Genomic DNA, 17,511 nt, shown 5'->3' on the forward strand with positions numbered 1-17,511 from the left:
CAAATGACTTAACTGTTCATAGTAAACAATTACAACATGTTTGGAGTATGCTAAGAAAGCTAAGATTCCTCATATCTCAAGAAAAATGCCAACAAGGAACAATACAGGTTTTGTTTTCAAAGGAAGGTACCTTTGAAATCGATTTAGGATTGCTTTACAACAAAACAGCTTCGCCGTCACATCTTCCTATGAATGTGGAGGATTCAGAAGAAACTTGCTAGTCGTAGGGTTGATGCTGGCAACATTCACATTGTCAAAATGAAGATCAAGTAAGGATAATGCTCGATAAACAGGTATTAAGTCCAACATTCAAAGCAGAATGCTTTTACAAATTCAGTCAACGTCTTCCTTTGGAGACATAGGCCTGTCTCCTTGGCATAGGAAACAATCTGAAGGTGCAAGAATGGAGCCACATGGAAATGGTGGAGACATTCAAGCAATAATATTGCGGTGGTGCATTAAATAAAGCAATAAGGAGACACTCTCTCCTTGTACTTGTGCAAAATCAGCTTTACTGGTCTGGTTACTGCATCCGCATGCAGTTACTCTTTCACAATTGAAGGTGGCACATGCTATTTTTTAAAAATATTTTTATTCTCCTTTTTCACATTTTCTCCCAAATTTGCACCACCAACAATAAACAATAAGCAGTAACAAATATGATGTCAATCCCCATATCAATAACAATCCCATCATCCCAGCAACCCCCAAACAACTGTCCACATGTTAACATAAATGAATAACGAAAAGGAATCCAATTCTTGAAAGTGCACAATGAATAATACCCATGAATTGTAAAACCCCTCAATCCTTCTCCCTCAGTTCAAACTTAACCTTCTCAAGAATCAAGAATTCCAACAGGTCCTCCCACCACGCTCGGGCACAGGGTGGAGAGGTTGCTCTCCATCCCAACAGGACTCGCCATCGGGCGATCAACGAGGCGAAGGCTACAACATCTGCCTCCGCACCCGTTTCCAACCCCAGCTGGTCCGACACGCCGAATATGCATCACTTTAGAGATTACCCTAAAAATCTCCTTCCAGCTTTGGATAGGACCAAATCATATGAACACAATTTGCACCCCCCCCCCCCCCCCCCCCCCCGCAACGTTGACACACATCTACTCCCTCAAAGCGCCGGTTCATCCTTGTGAGGTGTGCTCGATGTACCACCTTCAGCTGTATCAGCCCCAACCTCCAGAGCACCTCACACCAGAACCCCTCCTCCATATCCTCTCCCAACTCTTCCTCCAACTTTGCTTTGATCCCTCCAGTGGTGCCTTCTCCTCTTTCAAAATAACCCGTAAACCGCCGAAACTCCCCCCTTCTCCAGTCCCCCTGTCGTCAGCACCTCCATCAGCAATATGGAGGCCGGCTCCACCGGGAAGCCCTGTATCTCCTTCTTGGCAAAATCTCGAACCTGCATGTATCTAAACATTTCCCCCTGCTCCAGCCCATACTTCGCTCCCAGCAACTTCAATCCTGCAAACGACCCCCAAGAAACAAATCTTTTAGTGCCTTAATCCCCATCTCCTCCCATTTCCGAAAATTTCTGTCCCACTTCCCTGGCTCAAATCTGTGGTTCCCCCAAATCGGCATTTCCCTTGATCCTACCCTCAACTCGAAGTGTTGGCAAAACTGCCTCCAAATTCAGAAAAACATTTTTAAGGGCACTCTGACTCCTCACTGTAAAGGGATCAAATTGACATCAATGTGTGAGAGGATCTGGTTATAAACCATGCCAGGTGATGGCACCTCAATCAACAAACCACAACAGTCAGAAACTAACCATATAAACTTTGCTGCAGAGAAGCAACAAAAGTCAGAGAGAGAGAAGAACCCTGGCTCAAGAACTTCTGTTCCTCAGGGCAACTCTTGTCCTCTCTGCCCAAAGGCCTGTGACTTCAGGATTGGCCTGCTGAATCACCCAAGGGAACACAAATCATCAAGTCTGGTAGATGCCACCTTCATTTCAAGGGACTGATGACGAGTGACTAAGTCAACAAAGCTTCGCCCTTTTAAAGTCACACACTACACCCTAGACAGAAGTGAAGTCCTCAAGTTCATGCTCGACACACTTTGCATTATTTCCAATGGTATCCTTCACTATACTATTCCTTCATTATGGTTTCTAAACAAACAGCTATCAAAATCTAGCTTCAGGAGCCAAGATAAATAGTTAGTCTTGAGAAATATATTCATGTTCTGGAAGTGAGTGTCAGTACCTGTATATGTTCTCATTTCCCGTTACTTTGAGGATCATCCATAAGAAGACAGCAATTGTGGTGAGCCCCACAGAACTGAGTGTTGACGCTCCTTTTGAAGTCCCCCATAGAGATAGCAACAGTAGGTATGATATGATTTCCCCACCCTTCGTCTTCATCAATTGTTTAATTCCAGAAAGTCTGTGAATACAAATTTATCTTGCTCCATTTAGAATATCCAGCCAGGGTGATGGTGTTGAATGGAAATGGTTCTTATTGGTGGCAGGGACATTAAATAGTTTTGGATGTGACATCCCAAGCTCTGTTTTCTTTGGTAATCCATGTTAATTTCAGATATTATGTCCAATTTTCCATACAACAGCCATTGTATTATATTGCTAGCAGTTGATAAAAAGCTCAATGGGAGAACATATGAAGGAATCCAGCAGAGGGCAGCAGAGCAGAGCTACTGATCAGCTGTTCTGGGGAAATTTGCATACGTGCAGTGCGGTCAGCCTAAGTTGAAGGTGAATCTGCGAAGGGGACCCGAGGAGTTTGAGTGAAGGCAATCATCCAGCAGAGGGCAGCAGAGCAGAGCTACTGATCAGCTGTTCTGGGGAAATTTGCATACGTGCAGTGCGGTCAGCCTAAGTTGAAGGTGAATCTGCGAAGGGGACCCGAGGAGTTTGAGTGAAGGCAATCATCCAGCAGAGGGCAGCAGAGCAGAGCTACTGATCAGCTGTTCTGGGGAAATTTGCATACGTGCAGTGCGGTCAGCCTAAGTTGAAGGTGAATCTGCGAAGGGGACCCGAGGAGGTTGAGTGAAGGCAATCATCCAGCAGAGGGCAGCAGAGCAGAGCTACTGATCAGCTGTTCTGGGGAAATTTGCATACGTGCAGTGCGGTCAGCCTAAGTTGAAGGTGAATCTGCGAAGGGGACCCGAGGAGTTTGAGTGAAGGCAATCATCCAGCAGAGGGCAGCAGAGCAGAGCTACTGATCAGCTGTTCTGGGGAAATTTGCATACGTGCAGTGCGGTCAGCCTAAGTTGAAGGTGAATCTGCGAAGGGGACCCGAGGAGTTTGAGTGAAGGCAATCATCCAGCAGAGGGCAGCAGAGCAGAGCTACTGATCAGCTGTTCTGGGGAAATTTGCATACGTGCAGTGCGGTCAGCCTAAGTTGAAGGTGAATCTGCGAAGGGGACCCGAGGAGTTTGAGTGAAGGCAATCATCCAGCAGAGGGCAGCAGAGCAGAGCTACTGATCAGCTGTTCTGGGGAAATTTGCATACGTGCAGTGCGGTCAGCCTAAGTTGAAGGTGAATCTGCGAAGGGGACCCGAGGAGTTTGAGTGAAGGCAATCATCCAGCAGAGGGCAGCAGAGCAGAGCTACTGATCAGCTGTTCTGGGGAAATTTGCATACGTGCAGTGCGGTCAGCCTAAGTTGAAGGTGGTTTGTGGAGAGGCTGTTGGCAAGTGACAGTTAAACCCGAAACACTTCGTGAGTGTTTCCCACCCTACCTCCTCCTCTAACCAACCCCCCCACCCCACGGTGGTTGGGAAGCGGGAGCAGGGGCCTGTTGTGAAGGTGAGTGAGTGCCTTTAAATTTGCTTACCTTTGAGCGGGAGCAGGGTTTGAGGTAATATCAGGTAAGCTCTTCCTTTCTTTTTCTTTTTCTTGTTATTTTTTAAATCTAGAGATGATGTCAGGGAAGGCAGTACAATGCTCCTCCTGCAGAATGTTTGAGGTGAGGGACGCCGTCAGTGTCCCTGCTGATTTCATCTGTGGGAAGTGCACCCAACTCCAGCTCCTCAAAAACCGTGTTAGGGACCTGGAGCTTGAGCTGGATGAACTTCGGATCATTCGGGAGGCAGAGGGGGTCATAGATAGGAGCTTCAGGGAAATAGTTACACCAAAGACTGGAGATAGATGGGTAACTGTAAGAGGGACTGGGAAGAAGCAGTCAGTGCAGGGACCCCCTGCGGTCGTTCCCCTGAGTAACAAGTATACCGTTTTGGATACTTGTGGGGGGGACGACTTACCAGGGGTAAGCCATGGGGTACGGGCCTCTGGCACGGAGTCTGTCCCTGTTGCTCAGAAGGGAAGGGGGGAAAGGAGTAGAACATTAGTAATTGGGGACTCAATAGTCAGGGGCACAGATAGGAGATTTTGTGGGAGCGAGAGAGACTCACGTTTGGTATGTTGCCTCCCAGGTGCAAGGGTACGTGATGTCTCGGATCGTGTTTTCCGGGTCCTTAAGGGGGAGGGGGAGCAGCCCCAAGTCGTAGTCCACATTGGCACTAACGACATAGGTAGGAAAGGTGACAAGGATGTCAGGCAGGCCTTTAGGGAGCTAGGATGGAAGCTCAGAGCGAGAACAAACAGAGTTGTTATCTCTGGGTTGTTGCCCGTGCCACGTGATAGTGAGATGAGGAATAGGGAGAGAGAGCAATTAAACACGTGGCTACAGGGATGGTGCAGGCGGGAGGGATTCAGATTTCTGGATAACTGGGGCTCTTTCTGGGGAAGGTGGGACCTCTATAGACAGGATGGTCTACATCTGAACCTGAGGGGCACCAATATCCTGGGGGGGAGATTTGTTAGTGCTCTTTGGGGGGGTTTAAACTAATTCAGCAGGGGCATGGGAACCTGGATTGTAGTTTTAGGGTACGGGAGATTGAGAGTATAGAGGTCAGGAGCACAGATTTGACTTCGCAGGAGGGTACCAGTGTTCAGGTAGGTGGTTTGAAGTGTGTCTACTTCAATGCCAGGAGTATACGAAATAAGGTAGGGGAACTGGCAGCATGGGTTGGTACCTGGGACTTCGATGTTGTGGCCATTTCAGAGACATGGATAGAGCAGGGACAGGAATGGTTGTTGCAGGTTCCGGGGTTTAGGTGTTTTAGTAAGTTCAGAGAAGGGGGCAAAAGAGGGGGAGGTGTGGCGCTGCTAGTCAAGGACAGTATTACGGTGGCGGAAAGGATGCTAGATGGGGACTCTTCTTCTGAGGTAGTATGGGCTGAGGTTAGAAACAGGAAAGGAGAGGTCACCCTGTTGGGAGTTTTCTATAGGCCACCTAATAGTTCTAGGGATGTAGAGGAAAGGATGGCGAAGATGATTCTGGAAAAGAGCGAAAGTAACAGGGTAGTTGTTATGGGAGACTTTAACTTTCCAAATATTGACTGGAAAAGATATAGTTCGAGTACATTAGATGGGTCATTCTTTGTACAATGTGTGCAGGAGGGTTTCCTGACACAATATGTTGACAGGCCAACTAGAGGCGAGGCCACATTGGATTTGGTTTTGGGTAATGAACCAGGCCAGGTGTTAGATCTGGAGGTAGGTGAGCACTTTGGAAACAGTGACCACAATTCGGTGACCTTTACGTTAGTGATGGAAAGGGATAAGTATACCCCGCAGGGCAAGAGTTATAGCTGGGGGAAGGGCAATTATGATGCCATTAGACATGACTTAGGATGTGTTGGTTGGAGAAGTAGGCTGCAAGGGTTGGGCACACTGGATATGTGGAGCTTGTTCAAGGAACAGCTATTGCATGTTCTTGATAAGTACGTACCAGTCAGGCAGGGAGGAAGGGGTCGAGCGAGGGAACCGTGGTTTACCAAAGAAGTGGAATCTCTTGTTAAGAGGAAGAAGGAGGCCTATGTGAAGATGAGGCGTGAAGTTTCAGTTGGGGCGCTTGATATTTACAAGGAAGCGAGGAAGGATCTAAAGAGAGAGCTGAGACGAGCAAGGAGGGGACATGAGAAGTCTTTGGCAGGTAGGATCAAGGAAAACCCAAAAGCTTTCTATAGGTATGTCAGGAATAAAAGAATGACTAGGGTAAGAGTAGGGCCAGTCAAGGACAGTGGTGGGAAGTTGTGTGTGGAGGCTGAGGAGATAAGCGAGATACTAAATGAATACTTTTCGTCAGTATTCACTCAAGAAAAAGATAATATTGTGGAGAAGAATGCTGAGACCCAGGCTATTAGAATAGATGGCATTGAGGTGCGTAGGGAAGAAGTGTTGGCAATTCTGGACAAGGTGAAAATAGATAAGTCCCCGGGGCCGGATGGGATTTACCCTAGGATTCTCTGGGAAGCCAGGGAAGAGATTGCTGAGCCTTTGGCTTTGATTTTTAGGTCATCATTGGCTACAGGAATAGTGCCAGAGGACTGGAGGATAGCAAATGTGGTCCCTTTGTTCAAGAAGGGGAGTAGAGATAACCCCGGTAACTATAGGCCGGTGAGCCTAACGTCTGTGGTGGGTAAAGTCTTGGAGAGGATTATAAAAGATACGATTTATAATCATCTAGATAGGAATAATATGATTAGGGACAGTCAGCATGGTTTTGTGAAGGGTAGGTCGTGCCTCACAAACCTTATCGAGTTCTTTGAGAAGGTGACTGAACAGGTAGACGAGGGTAGAGCAGTTGATGTGGTGTATATGGATTTCAGTAAAGCGTTTGATAAGGTTCCCCACGGTCGTCTATTGCAGAAAATACGGAGGCTGGGGATTGAGGGTGATTTAGAGATGTGGATCAGAAATTGGCTAGTTGAAAGAAGACAGAGAGTGGTAGTTGATGGGAAATGTTCAGAATGGAGTTCAGTTACGAGTGGCGTACCACAAGGATCTGTTCTGGGGCCGTTGCTGTTTGTCATTTTATAAATGACCTAGAGGAGGGCGCAGAAGGATGGGTGAGTAAATTTGCAGACGACACTAAAGTCGGTGGAGTTGTAGACAGTGCGGAAGGATGTTGCAGGTTACAGAGGGACATAGATAAGCTGCAGAGCTGGGCTGAGAGGTGGCAAATGGAGTTTAATGTGGAGAAGTGTGAGGTGATTCACTTTGGAAAGAATAACAGAAATGCGGAATATTTGGCTAATGGTAAAATTCTTGGTAGTGTGGATGAGCAGAGGGATCTCGGTGTCCATGTACATAGATCCCTGAAAGTTGCCACCCAGGTTGATAGGGTTGTGAAGAAGGCCTATGGTGTGTTGGCCTTTATTGGTAGAGGGATTGAGTTCCGGAGCCATGAGGTCATGTTGCAGTTGTACAAAACTCTAGTACGGCCGCATTTGGAGTATTGCGTACAGTTCTGGTCGCCTCATTATAGGAAGGACGTGGAAGCTTTGGAACGGGTGCAGAGGAGATTTACCAGGATGTTGCCTGGTATGGAGGGAAAACCTTATGAGGAAAGGCTGATGGACTTGAGGTTGTTTTCGTTAGAGAGAAGAAGGTTAAGAGGTGACTTAATAGAGGCATACAAAATGATCAGAGGGTTAGATAGGGTGGACAGCGAGAGCCTTCTCCCGCGGATGGAGGTGGCTAGTACGAGGGGACATAGCCTTAAATTGAGGGGTAATAGATATAGGACAGAGGTCAGAGGTGGGTTTTTTACGCAAAGAGTGGTGAGGCCGTGGAATGCCCTACCTGCAACAGTAGTGAACATGCCAACATTGAGGGCATTTAAAAATTTATTGGATAAGCATATGGATGATAAGGGCATAGTGTAGGTTAGATGGCCTTTAGATTTTTTCCATGTCGGTGCAACATCGAGGGCCGAAGGGCCTGTACTGCGCTGTATAGTTCTATGTTCTAAAGGGTTTCTGACACAGTCAGAGGCTTAAGCCATTGGCCTAGCAATACTTTGCTGGGAACTTGATCTTGCTCGAAATAGGCTCATATTTAATGTGCTTGAGTCTATGAAACACTTTAAGGTACTTTTGAGAAAAACGATAAGGTACTTCTATAAATGCAAGACTCCCTTTCTCTTCACTTTAATTTAGTGGGCTGTGAATATGCATTGGGCTCAAAATTGCCTATGAAGAGGAATTTTGCCATCTGACAAGCCAGCTTGATCAGCTTCTGCATCCAGCAAACTGGGATTTTAACCAAAATTAATAGAAAAAAATTGTGCGGTCATTTATCTCATTAGTCTTTGAGGGACCTTGCTGTGCACAAATCGGGCAGACATTTCCCTACACTGCAACAGTGACTACACTTCAGAAGTATTTTGGAGCACCCGAGGTTGTGAAAGGTGCTATATAATTGGACATTCTTTCTTCTATATTGTTGCATATCATTCTATTCCATTGAGTAAAGTGTCAATGGTAATCATGCAAGAGAGGCCAGCACTAGAACTAAAAATAATTTCAAAAATCACTTCAAGCGCATTATTATTATTGTGCTGGCTGTATTTTGGAAAATAATTAAAGCAATAGTATGAAAAACAATAAAATGTATAACACATCAGCAATAATAGCTGAGTTCATGACAGACAACTGGCATACACTATTCCAAATCACAGAATTGCAATCTTAAGAGGCCATACTATTAGCATTCAGTACTTTATTACAATACAAAGAAAGTTGTGCAAAAGTGTTAAGGCCTTTGTCACTACCAAAATTAAAACCTAAATAATTTAAAAATGAGGCAAGATGAATAATTTACAAAATAAATAATTTAATAATCAAATAAATAAAATTCATAAATAATTCCCAAATAAAGCTAAACAATAAATAAATGAGATAATATGAATAATCAAGCCAGCATAATGCAAGCTACATGTACAAAATTTACAGAAAAGTTATTTTCCTTTTCAATGTTAAGAGCATGCATTTTATGTTTTAAGATGATTAAAAGAAATACTTAAAGTTCAGGAAAATCGTATTTTTCTGCAAATTAATTTTAAGCAACCCAACCAATGTGCATTCGCAATATATTAGTGTTAAGTTTCCAATGGGGAAAAGCGTTTTTATGTTTCCACTGATGGTGAACCAAGGTATTAAACCAAACTCATTCCACCAAGAGCCAAAATTACGACTGTCCCCTCTGGGGAGCTGATCTCACACCTTGACTCCAGATTCAGGTTACATTTTCATTTAAAGTGCAACGTTAGCCTGAAAAAGAAATTAACTTTGCATTGATGCTACCTGTTGTAAAGTGATTGAACGTTTAAACCATACATATTTTTCTTGGTAACTGAAAAGGCTACCAGTTCTTGGTAACTGAAAAGGACAATTGTGCGTAAAACAAGTTTTATTTCATAGATCAACAACTTTACCCACCCAAACTTCACAACATATTATGCCACAATGCCTGAATTACACATATGGAACACGACCTTTACATTGCCGAGATTACTCTTTCCCACAGGGAGTTTCATACACTTATTGATCCAGTTTCCTGAATTTGTAAAGTGGGTCCATTGTTTACAACATAAAGAGTGGCCTTTGCTCAGCTATTAGAAACTCTTTTTTTAAGCAAAGGTCACTACAGGACAAATTGCAAAATCAGAATAGATTTGGATGTCCTTTCGGCTCATCCAAATTTACTTGGTTCCATTGAGGTGGTATAGAAAGTTCACCTGCACTGGCTGCCACATTAACAAGAAATAACACCAACAAAAAAATCAATAGATAAAGATCGAGTTACTCCACTCACCTCCTAAGGTTTAAAGGAACAGTCACACAAATAACCTCAAGCAACGAGACAAAACAATTTTGTGGAGATCTGGAACAGAACCTTACAGCACCAAAGATGTAGGACCCGGAATTACAGGAACAGGATCGTAATACTGCCTGGATTATTCTTTCCATTAGGGAGCTTCATACATTTATTGATGCAATTTAAATATTTTGAGACTTTAGACAAGTGTCCAGACCTCCTTAAAAATCAAATCAAGGTACTGAAAATTGCTCAAGAGGTCCAGAGACCCCTCAGGTACTTTTCAAGTCAGTTTAAATAACAACACCTCCAAGCCCCGCACAAAGATTATTTATTTCAAGTGAAACACTAGCCAACATCGAACTCCAGCTTTTTTTAAACACTGAAGCCAAACAAATGTCACTTTGCAGAGATATTAAAATTGCTGTATTAATTGTTAAGCAACAACAGCAAGATGATCACTGCACAGAAAATAAACTGAATAGATCTTTTTCTTTAAAAAAAAACCACCCAAAATGTAGAAATATTTTCAAGTATACAAAATCATGGTGTTTCTCTTTTTATATTCTTTCAAAGGATGTGGGCGTCGTTGGCTAGGCCTACATTATAGCTCATCCCGAATTGCCCTGGAAAAGATGGTGGTAAACTGCCTTCTTGAACTGTTACAGTCCATGGTTTGTAAGTATATTTGGTGCTGTAAGGGAGGGAATACCAGGATTTTGACCCGGTGACAGAGAATGAACAGCAACATAGTTCCAAGTCAGATTGGTGCATGGCTTGAAAGGAACCTGTACGTGGCGTTCCCATCTATCTGCTGCTCTGGTCCTAGACAATAAAGGTCAAGGGTTTGTAAGAGGTTGTCATTGATGAGTTGCTGCAGTGCATCTTGTACACGGTACACATTCCTGTCAGTGTGTGTCGGTGGGGGAGAAAATGAATGTTTAAGTTTGTGGGTGAGCGCTGATCAAGCGGATTGCTTTGTCCTGGATGGTGTCAAGCTTCGCGAGTGTTGTTGGAGCTGCACTCAAGCAGGCAAGTGGGGAGTATTCCATCACAATCCTGAAGTGTGCTGTGTAGATGGTGCGCAGGCTTTGAGGAGTTAGGAGAGTTACTCATCACAGAATTCCTAGCTTCTGACCTACTCTTGTAGCCACAGTGTTTGCATGGATGATCCAGTTAAGATTCTGGCTGATGGGAACCTCAGGGGGGGGGGGGGGGGGGGGGGGGAGGATTCAGAATGGGGACATGAGGAGATGGTCATATTCTCTCTTGTTCTAATGTCTCGATGGTACGCAAGTGGGTAATGGATGGGGAGGGGGCAGCATGGAAATGGATGGAGATGGCGTCCTGTGGAGGCACGAGCCTGAAGGCACTGGTAACGGCGCCATTGCCGCTCCCTCCAACGAGGTACACTACGAGCCCGGTGGTGGCGGCTACCCTCAAGATCTGGGGGCAGTGGAGGCGACACAGAGGGGAAGGGGGGGGCTCGGTGGAGGCCCCGCTGCGGGGGAACCACCGGTTTGTCCCAGGGAACATGGATGGAGGGTTCCTGGGGTGGCACAGGGCGGGCATAAGGAAGTTGGGAGACCTGTTCATTGACGGGAGGTTTGCGAGCCTGGGTGAGCTGGAGGAGAAGTTTGAGCTCCCCCCGGGGAATATGTTCAGGTACCTTCAGGTCAAGGCGTTTGCTAGGCGGCAGGTGGAGGGATTCCCTTCGCTGCCCCCGCGGGGGGTAAGGGATAGGAAGGTGTCTGACATCTACCAGGTGATGCAGGAGGTGGAGGAGGCGTCGGTAGAGGAGCTGAAGGCTAAGTGGGAAGTGGAGCTGGGGAGCAGATTGAGGAGGGGACATGGGCAGACACCCTGGAGAGGGTGAACTCCTCCTCTTCATGTGTGAGGCTTAGCCTCATCCAGTTCAAGATACTGCACAGGGCTCATATGTCCGGGACGAGGATGAGCAGGTTTTTTGGGGGTGAGGACAGGTGCATTAGGTGTTCGGGGAGTCCAGCGAACCATGCCCATATGTTTTGGGCATGCCCGGCACTGGGGGAATTCTGGCAGGGGGTGGCGAGGACGGTGTCGAGGGTGGTAGGGTCCAGGGACAAGACAGGCTGGGGACTCGCGATATTTGGGGTTGGGGTGGAGACGGGAGTGCAGGAGGCGAAAGAGGCCGGTGTTTTGGCCTTTGCGTCCCTAGTAGCACGGCGGAGGATCTTGTTGCAATGGAAGGATGCAAGACCCCCAAGCGTGGAGACCTGGATCAATGACATGGCGGGATTCATTAAGCTGGAGAAGGTCAAATTCGCCCTGAGGGGGTCGGTACAAGGGTTCTTTAGGCGGTGGCAGCCTTTCCTCGACTTTCTGGCTCAAAGATAGGGAACTAGGTCAGCGGCAGCAGCAACCCGGGGGGGGAGTGTGGGGATGGGGGGTTTCAGGGGGGGCATTGTTTATGTTAATTTAATTTATTGTTAATTTATTTTGTTGTTTATTGGGATGGGGGGGGGGGGGGGAGTGGGGGGGTTTGTTATATGCGTTGTTATCGGTGCTGGGAGGGTGTTTATTATTGTTATTATTATTATTGTTCTGTTGTTATACATTTTTCAAAAATCTCAATAAAAATTATTTAAGAAAAAAATATTCTCTCTTGTTGAATATGGCATTTGCCTGGCACCTGTGTGGTGTGAATGTTGCTAGTCACTTACCAACCCAAGCCTGAACCGTACAAGATCTTGTTGCATATGGACACAACCTGCTTCAGTATGGGAGGAGTTGCGAATGGTGCTATACATTGTGCAATCATCAACAGGCATCCCTATTTCTGAGCTTATGATGGAGGGAAGGTCATTGATGAATCAGCTGAAGAAGAGTTGGCCGAGGACAGCAAATACAGCAAGCATGGACAACTGCTAACATTCAAAATCAGTTAAGGTACTATTGATGGTCTATGAAGTTCGTGCGCAGTAAAGTCAGCTTTTACATGACCACAAATAGAAACTCAACTTGAACATTTGAAGATTAGCTACCCAAAGGTATAATAATCACACATTCTAATTAATGTTTTATATATCTTAATTTTTGCTGAATTTGACGGGTGCCAGTTTTGAAGCCATTTATTTTATCTGCTTGCTAAGCAGTTTCAGTCCTCTAATGCTTAAATCTATGTATTTTATATGTCATTTCTATTCACAGCTTTGTCCTAAAAGCTTCTTCAAACCAAGAAGAACACTGCAAATGAAGACAAAAGTGCTCCTATCTTTAGGAAGCATCATGAACCAATAGATTTCATATTGCAAATTTGTGAAGTTAAGACTTGGTGAAGGAAAGTCTTGGAGAATGATGCGTTAAGTACAATTCATTAGGCAAAAGCTGGTAAATGAATCTAATGGCACCATTGGCAACAGACCTGAAATCAATTGCCTCCCAATTATTCTGGCATCACTCCATTGTTTTTTCACTCTTATGATTTATTGTGCCATAAGGTGAAACATGTGAGTATCAAGGCATAAGCAATTTCCATTTTGAGCACCTGGCAACTTCAAGCATTGTAAGGTTAGGCACTGTATAGTTAAATGCACTAAACTGCTCTTTCTGCAATGCCCAATATTCAAAATATTTGCTGTACCAGTGGTATTTCCCACAGAAGCCACCAAGTGGTTCCTCTCAGAGAAACTGATAGTTTTATGCTGTAGACCTCACACCACAATAATCTGGTTACAGCGTTTGGAACCCAATTTTGTGCCAGTCCTTTCCACCCAAGGCTCTCATCTCTTCATTATGTGAAGTTCCACAGGGAAAAGTCCAGTTTCTAACCCAATCCCCTTAGATCTTGTATGAAGCAGTGTATTCATTTGCCTTAGAATCCTCCAAAGAATTCCATGTTCCACCAATTTTGTTGCCTTTTGGATCCCAAACTTCATCTGCTTACCATTAGCAGCAATACTTTCAGTTGTCTCAGCTCTAAACTCTGGAATTCATTTGGAAGCCTCTCCTCTACAACAAAGCTTAAAAACTACCTGTTTGACTGAAGCTTTGGTCACTTGCCCGAATATTTCCTTCACTGACTCGGTTTCAACAGTTGCCCCCTTTTAACAGCAGAGATGGTGCAGCACGCTGCAGTCCACCACTCGTCTGCTCCATCGTGTGTGGCAGACGGCTTTCAATTTATGTACATATGCGGGTAGGTTGCACACTGGAGTCATCAGCTATATTGTCAGTGGATAACCACCATACCCTATTAACCACCCCGTGGCTGCCATGGTGGCTCATTTGCAGATTTCACTGAAAATTCCACAAAATAAAGGTATCATGACTGCTGCCTAGATATCTGACATTTACCTGTGCCTTTTATTGCCTATGGTCATATATCAGCTGGATATTGAAGGAATGGAATGCCTTTCAGTTCAAGTACAATCGATATTCAGCATTTGCAAGACAGTCTGCAAACTCGGATAAAATGTCCATTGCCAAGACCACCTTCACAGCCACTAGCAATGCGAGTGTCATTGTTCTGCGGTTGCAATTGCAACAAATGACCGATTTCAGTGAATACTTCCTTACTGAAGTTTTGACATCTTACACATTACTCCTTATTGAGGTGCAGAGAGGAGAATTGGTCTCATAACACACCAAGGGAGTGGTGGGGGAGGAATTATAGGTGCTTGCTCTGCATAGTCTTTGTTCGTTCTCATTCCTGAAGCCATAGAGAATTCCAAGCAAAATGACAAGTAGTATACCAATATTTGTGAGCAACTGGTTTGTGCAGATGTCTTGAAATCACAAAACATCCTTCAGTACGTATCACACCACTTCTTGTAGACGTACAGCTTGTCACAATTATACAAAGCACAAAACTCTTGCAGGGGTTACGGGGAGAAGGCAGGAGAATGGGGATGAGAAAGTATCAGCCATGATTGAATGGAGGAGCAGACTCGATGGGCCAAGTGGCCTAATTCTGTTCTTATGCCTTATGGCCTTAGAAGAGCATAGCAACAAATATAAAAAATAAATCTGCAACTAACCTATAAGTAGTTGATGGTCCTTTTAATTGTCACAAGTTGGAAGCAGAAATGCTTATTACCAGAATTGCATGCAACTGAATTAATATCATTAGCTAGAGAGGGGGAGAAAAAACAATATTGTCAATCTTATTGCAATATGGTAAACCATAATGTTAAGTGTTGATGTAGGCATGATGTAAGAACCGGATATGTGATCTCTGCCGCAAAAATAGATTGCTGGCCTGAGTTGACTCAGGAATGGCTACTTGGAGATAGAGAAGAAAAAAAATCACTTCAAATCCCTACCATTACAAACACAACACATTAGAAATGTCATTTGATTTAATTAACAGTTTTGTTTGCTCTGCCATGTCGCAGAACCAAATGGGATTCCAGTCCCTCAATGTCCAAAGATCACAAGGAGCTAATGGCATAGATAAATGACTAGAGTCTTAACAGCAGTCATGACAGCTTTGGGAAGCCAAAAATATAGTTTTTACGGGAACACATTAACCTGTAACTTCCTCCCCTGGCAGATCAGACCGGGTTTTTGGGGGGGGGGGGGGGGGGGGGGGGGGGGGGGGGTCGGTACGAGGCTCAGTCTGAGTATTTAAATAGTTACACTGGAGTTAGAAGTTTTTTTCCCCCTTGTGACTCCTTCAGAGTAACTATCAGGGTATAGCTGGCAGAACCATCTGAAGTTAGCACTTTGGGATAATTGCCGGCTAAAGCCTTGCCTGGGAACCCAGTGCATCTTTGGGGTACCCCTACATGTGATGCTGGGAACCAGGTAGTTCTAGGCATTTAGTATTTTGGGCGCGATTCTCCGCCCCCCCACGCCGGGTGGGGGAATAGCGGGAGGGCCTTCCCGACATTTTTCCCAACCTCCCGCTATCTTTCTTCCCCCCCCCCCCCACCCACCCCCCCCCCCCCCCCCCACGACACGAATCGCTGCCCGCCGTTTTTTACGGCGAGCAGCGATTCTCCCCTGGCCGATGGGCCGAATTCCCAGGCCTTTACGGCCGTTTCCACGAATTTCAACACACCTGCTCTCACCATTCGTGGAAACGGCCGCAAAGTGCCGATCTGCCCAACCATGCCACCGATTGGCACAGCCGCACCACGGCCGTGCCAAGGGTGGCATGGGCCCGCGATCGGGTCCGATTCCCACGCACTCTTGTCCCTCCGCCGCCCCGCAGGATAAGTCCGCGGGGCGGCTGAGGGGCATGACGGACTGCGCATGCGCGGGTTGACGCATATGCGCGATGATGTCATCCGCGCATGCGTGGGTTGGAGCCGTCCAACCCGCGCATGCGCGGCTGACGTCATCGTGCGCGTCAGCCGCCGTGAGTCTTGGCGGCCGGGCTTAGCGAACGTTCGCGAAGCCCGCGCTGCCGTTCTTCCCGGGGCCGCGATGCTAGCCCCGACCGGGGGGGGGGGGTGAATCGGGTCCCGGGAGGGGGCGCAGAGGCTGCCGTGAAACACGGCCGGTTTCATGGCAGCCTTTACGACTCACCGCATTTGCGGAGAATCGCGCCCTTTATCTCAGATAAAAGTTCAGTTCTCAGTTTCCCATTTCCATAGAATCATTACAGTGCAGAAGCACCCCATTCGGCCCATCAAGTCTGCACCAAACCTCCGAAAGTGCACTCTACCTGGGCCCACTCCCCACCCTATCCACATAAGCCTGTGCATTGATCATGGCCAATCCACCTAACCTGCACATCTTCGGACATTTGAAGCAAACAAAAAACTATTTGTGCAAAGCTAATGAAAACCAAGTACATCAACATTTAAACACTGGAATTGTTTCGCTGCGAGCACTGTAATCCTGAATCTGTATCTAATAGCATTTTTTTTTCTAAATCAGCATTTGAAATTTGGATACTAGTACATAATTAATTTGAAGATGTACCTGAATGATAAATAAACGGAATATTGCACTTCATGGTGAATTCAGTGATTTACTTTAGCTAATGGTTTATTTATCCTAGCAAATCATATTCTTTTACAATTAAAAATGCTGCCGTTTAAAATCAATTTCAGTTGTTACTCTAGAAATATCTTTGGTATCACAATATTTTAATATCCTTCAGCAATGGTTCATACAGAATTTGGCCGACTGGGGAAAGGAGTATGTGGGGACCAAGATCTCACCTGATTTACAGGACAGCAGTGGTTCCCATATTCCAAGATGCTTCGGAAACGTGGACTACTACGGCGGAAACCTCAAACCACTGGGGAAGTACCACCAAGATGCCTCCACAAGCACCTAAAGCTGGTGGCAAGAAAACAGCTGCAAGCCAAAATCTGCATGATCGAGGAGACTAATCACACAAAATGAGCTCTGCTGGGTGGGACATGTTGTTCGTGTGGATGACGCCAGACCTTTGAAGCAACTGCTCTACTGGGAGCAACAGAAACGCTTCAGAGATTTTCTTAAAGCACCGATGAAGCGACTAAAACATCCCCGTCGACTCATGGAAGTCCCTGGTTTGTGACCAACCAAAAAGGAAGAGGTTTATTCAGGAAGGCACAAGAGAGAAACTTCATCGGGAGCATGCAGAGTGAAGTTGAGGTGTTGGAGAAAGAACAAACCTCCAAACACCTCCTTTGCTGGATTCTTCACATAGCAGAGTCTGCAGATTGCGCATTGAGCACATGAGCCATCTCTGAACCCATCGAATCAAAGCTATTCATCCACAATCCAGTGGGACTGCCAAAGGAAGAAGGACTAAAGAGAGAAAAGAGCTGACAAAGAACTACCTTAAAAGCAAACTGCTACTTTCCCCACATTCTGATTAAGATTAATCTGATTAGGGGGCAGCATGGTGGCGCAGTGGGTTAGCCCTGCTGCCCCACAGCGGCGA

At 45.7% G+C, this 17,511-nt stretch overlaps 1 protein-coding gene across 1 annotated transcript in view; it reads right to left on the reverse strand.

Moving 5' to 3' along the window:
• The window catches only part of tbc1d5 (TBC1 domain family, member 5), a 604,945-nt gene that overhangs the window by 566,906 nt on the left and 20,528 nt on the right, over window positions 1-17,511 (reverse strand). The window contains exon 2 of the mRNA XM_038797832.1: window positions 2,225-2,404. Within this exon, the coding sequence (XP_038653760.1) occupies window positions 2,225-2,240 (16 nt within the window). The 5' untranslated portion in view covers window positions 2,241-2,404. The remainder of the gene's footprint in view (window positions 1-2,224; window positions 2,405-17,511) is intronic.

This window comes from Scyliorhinus canicula, chromosome 5 (assembly GCF_902713615.1).
Source record: "Scyliorhinus canicula chromosome 5, sScyCan1.1, whole genome shotgun sequence".
In the NCBI taxonomy this organism is placed as follows: Eukaryota; Metazoa; Chordata; class Chondrichthyes; order Carcharhiniformes; family Scyliorhinidae; genus Scyliorhinus; species Scyliorhinus canicula.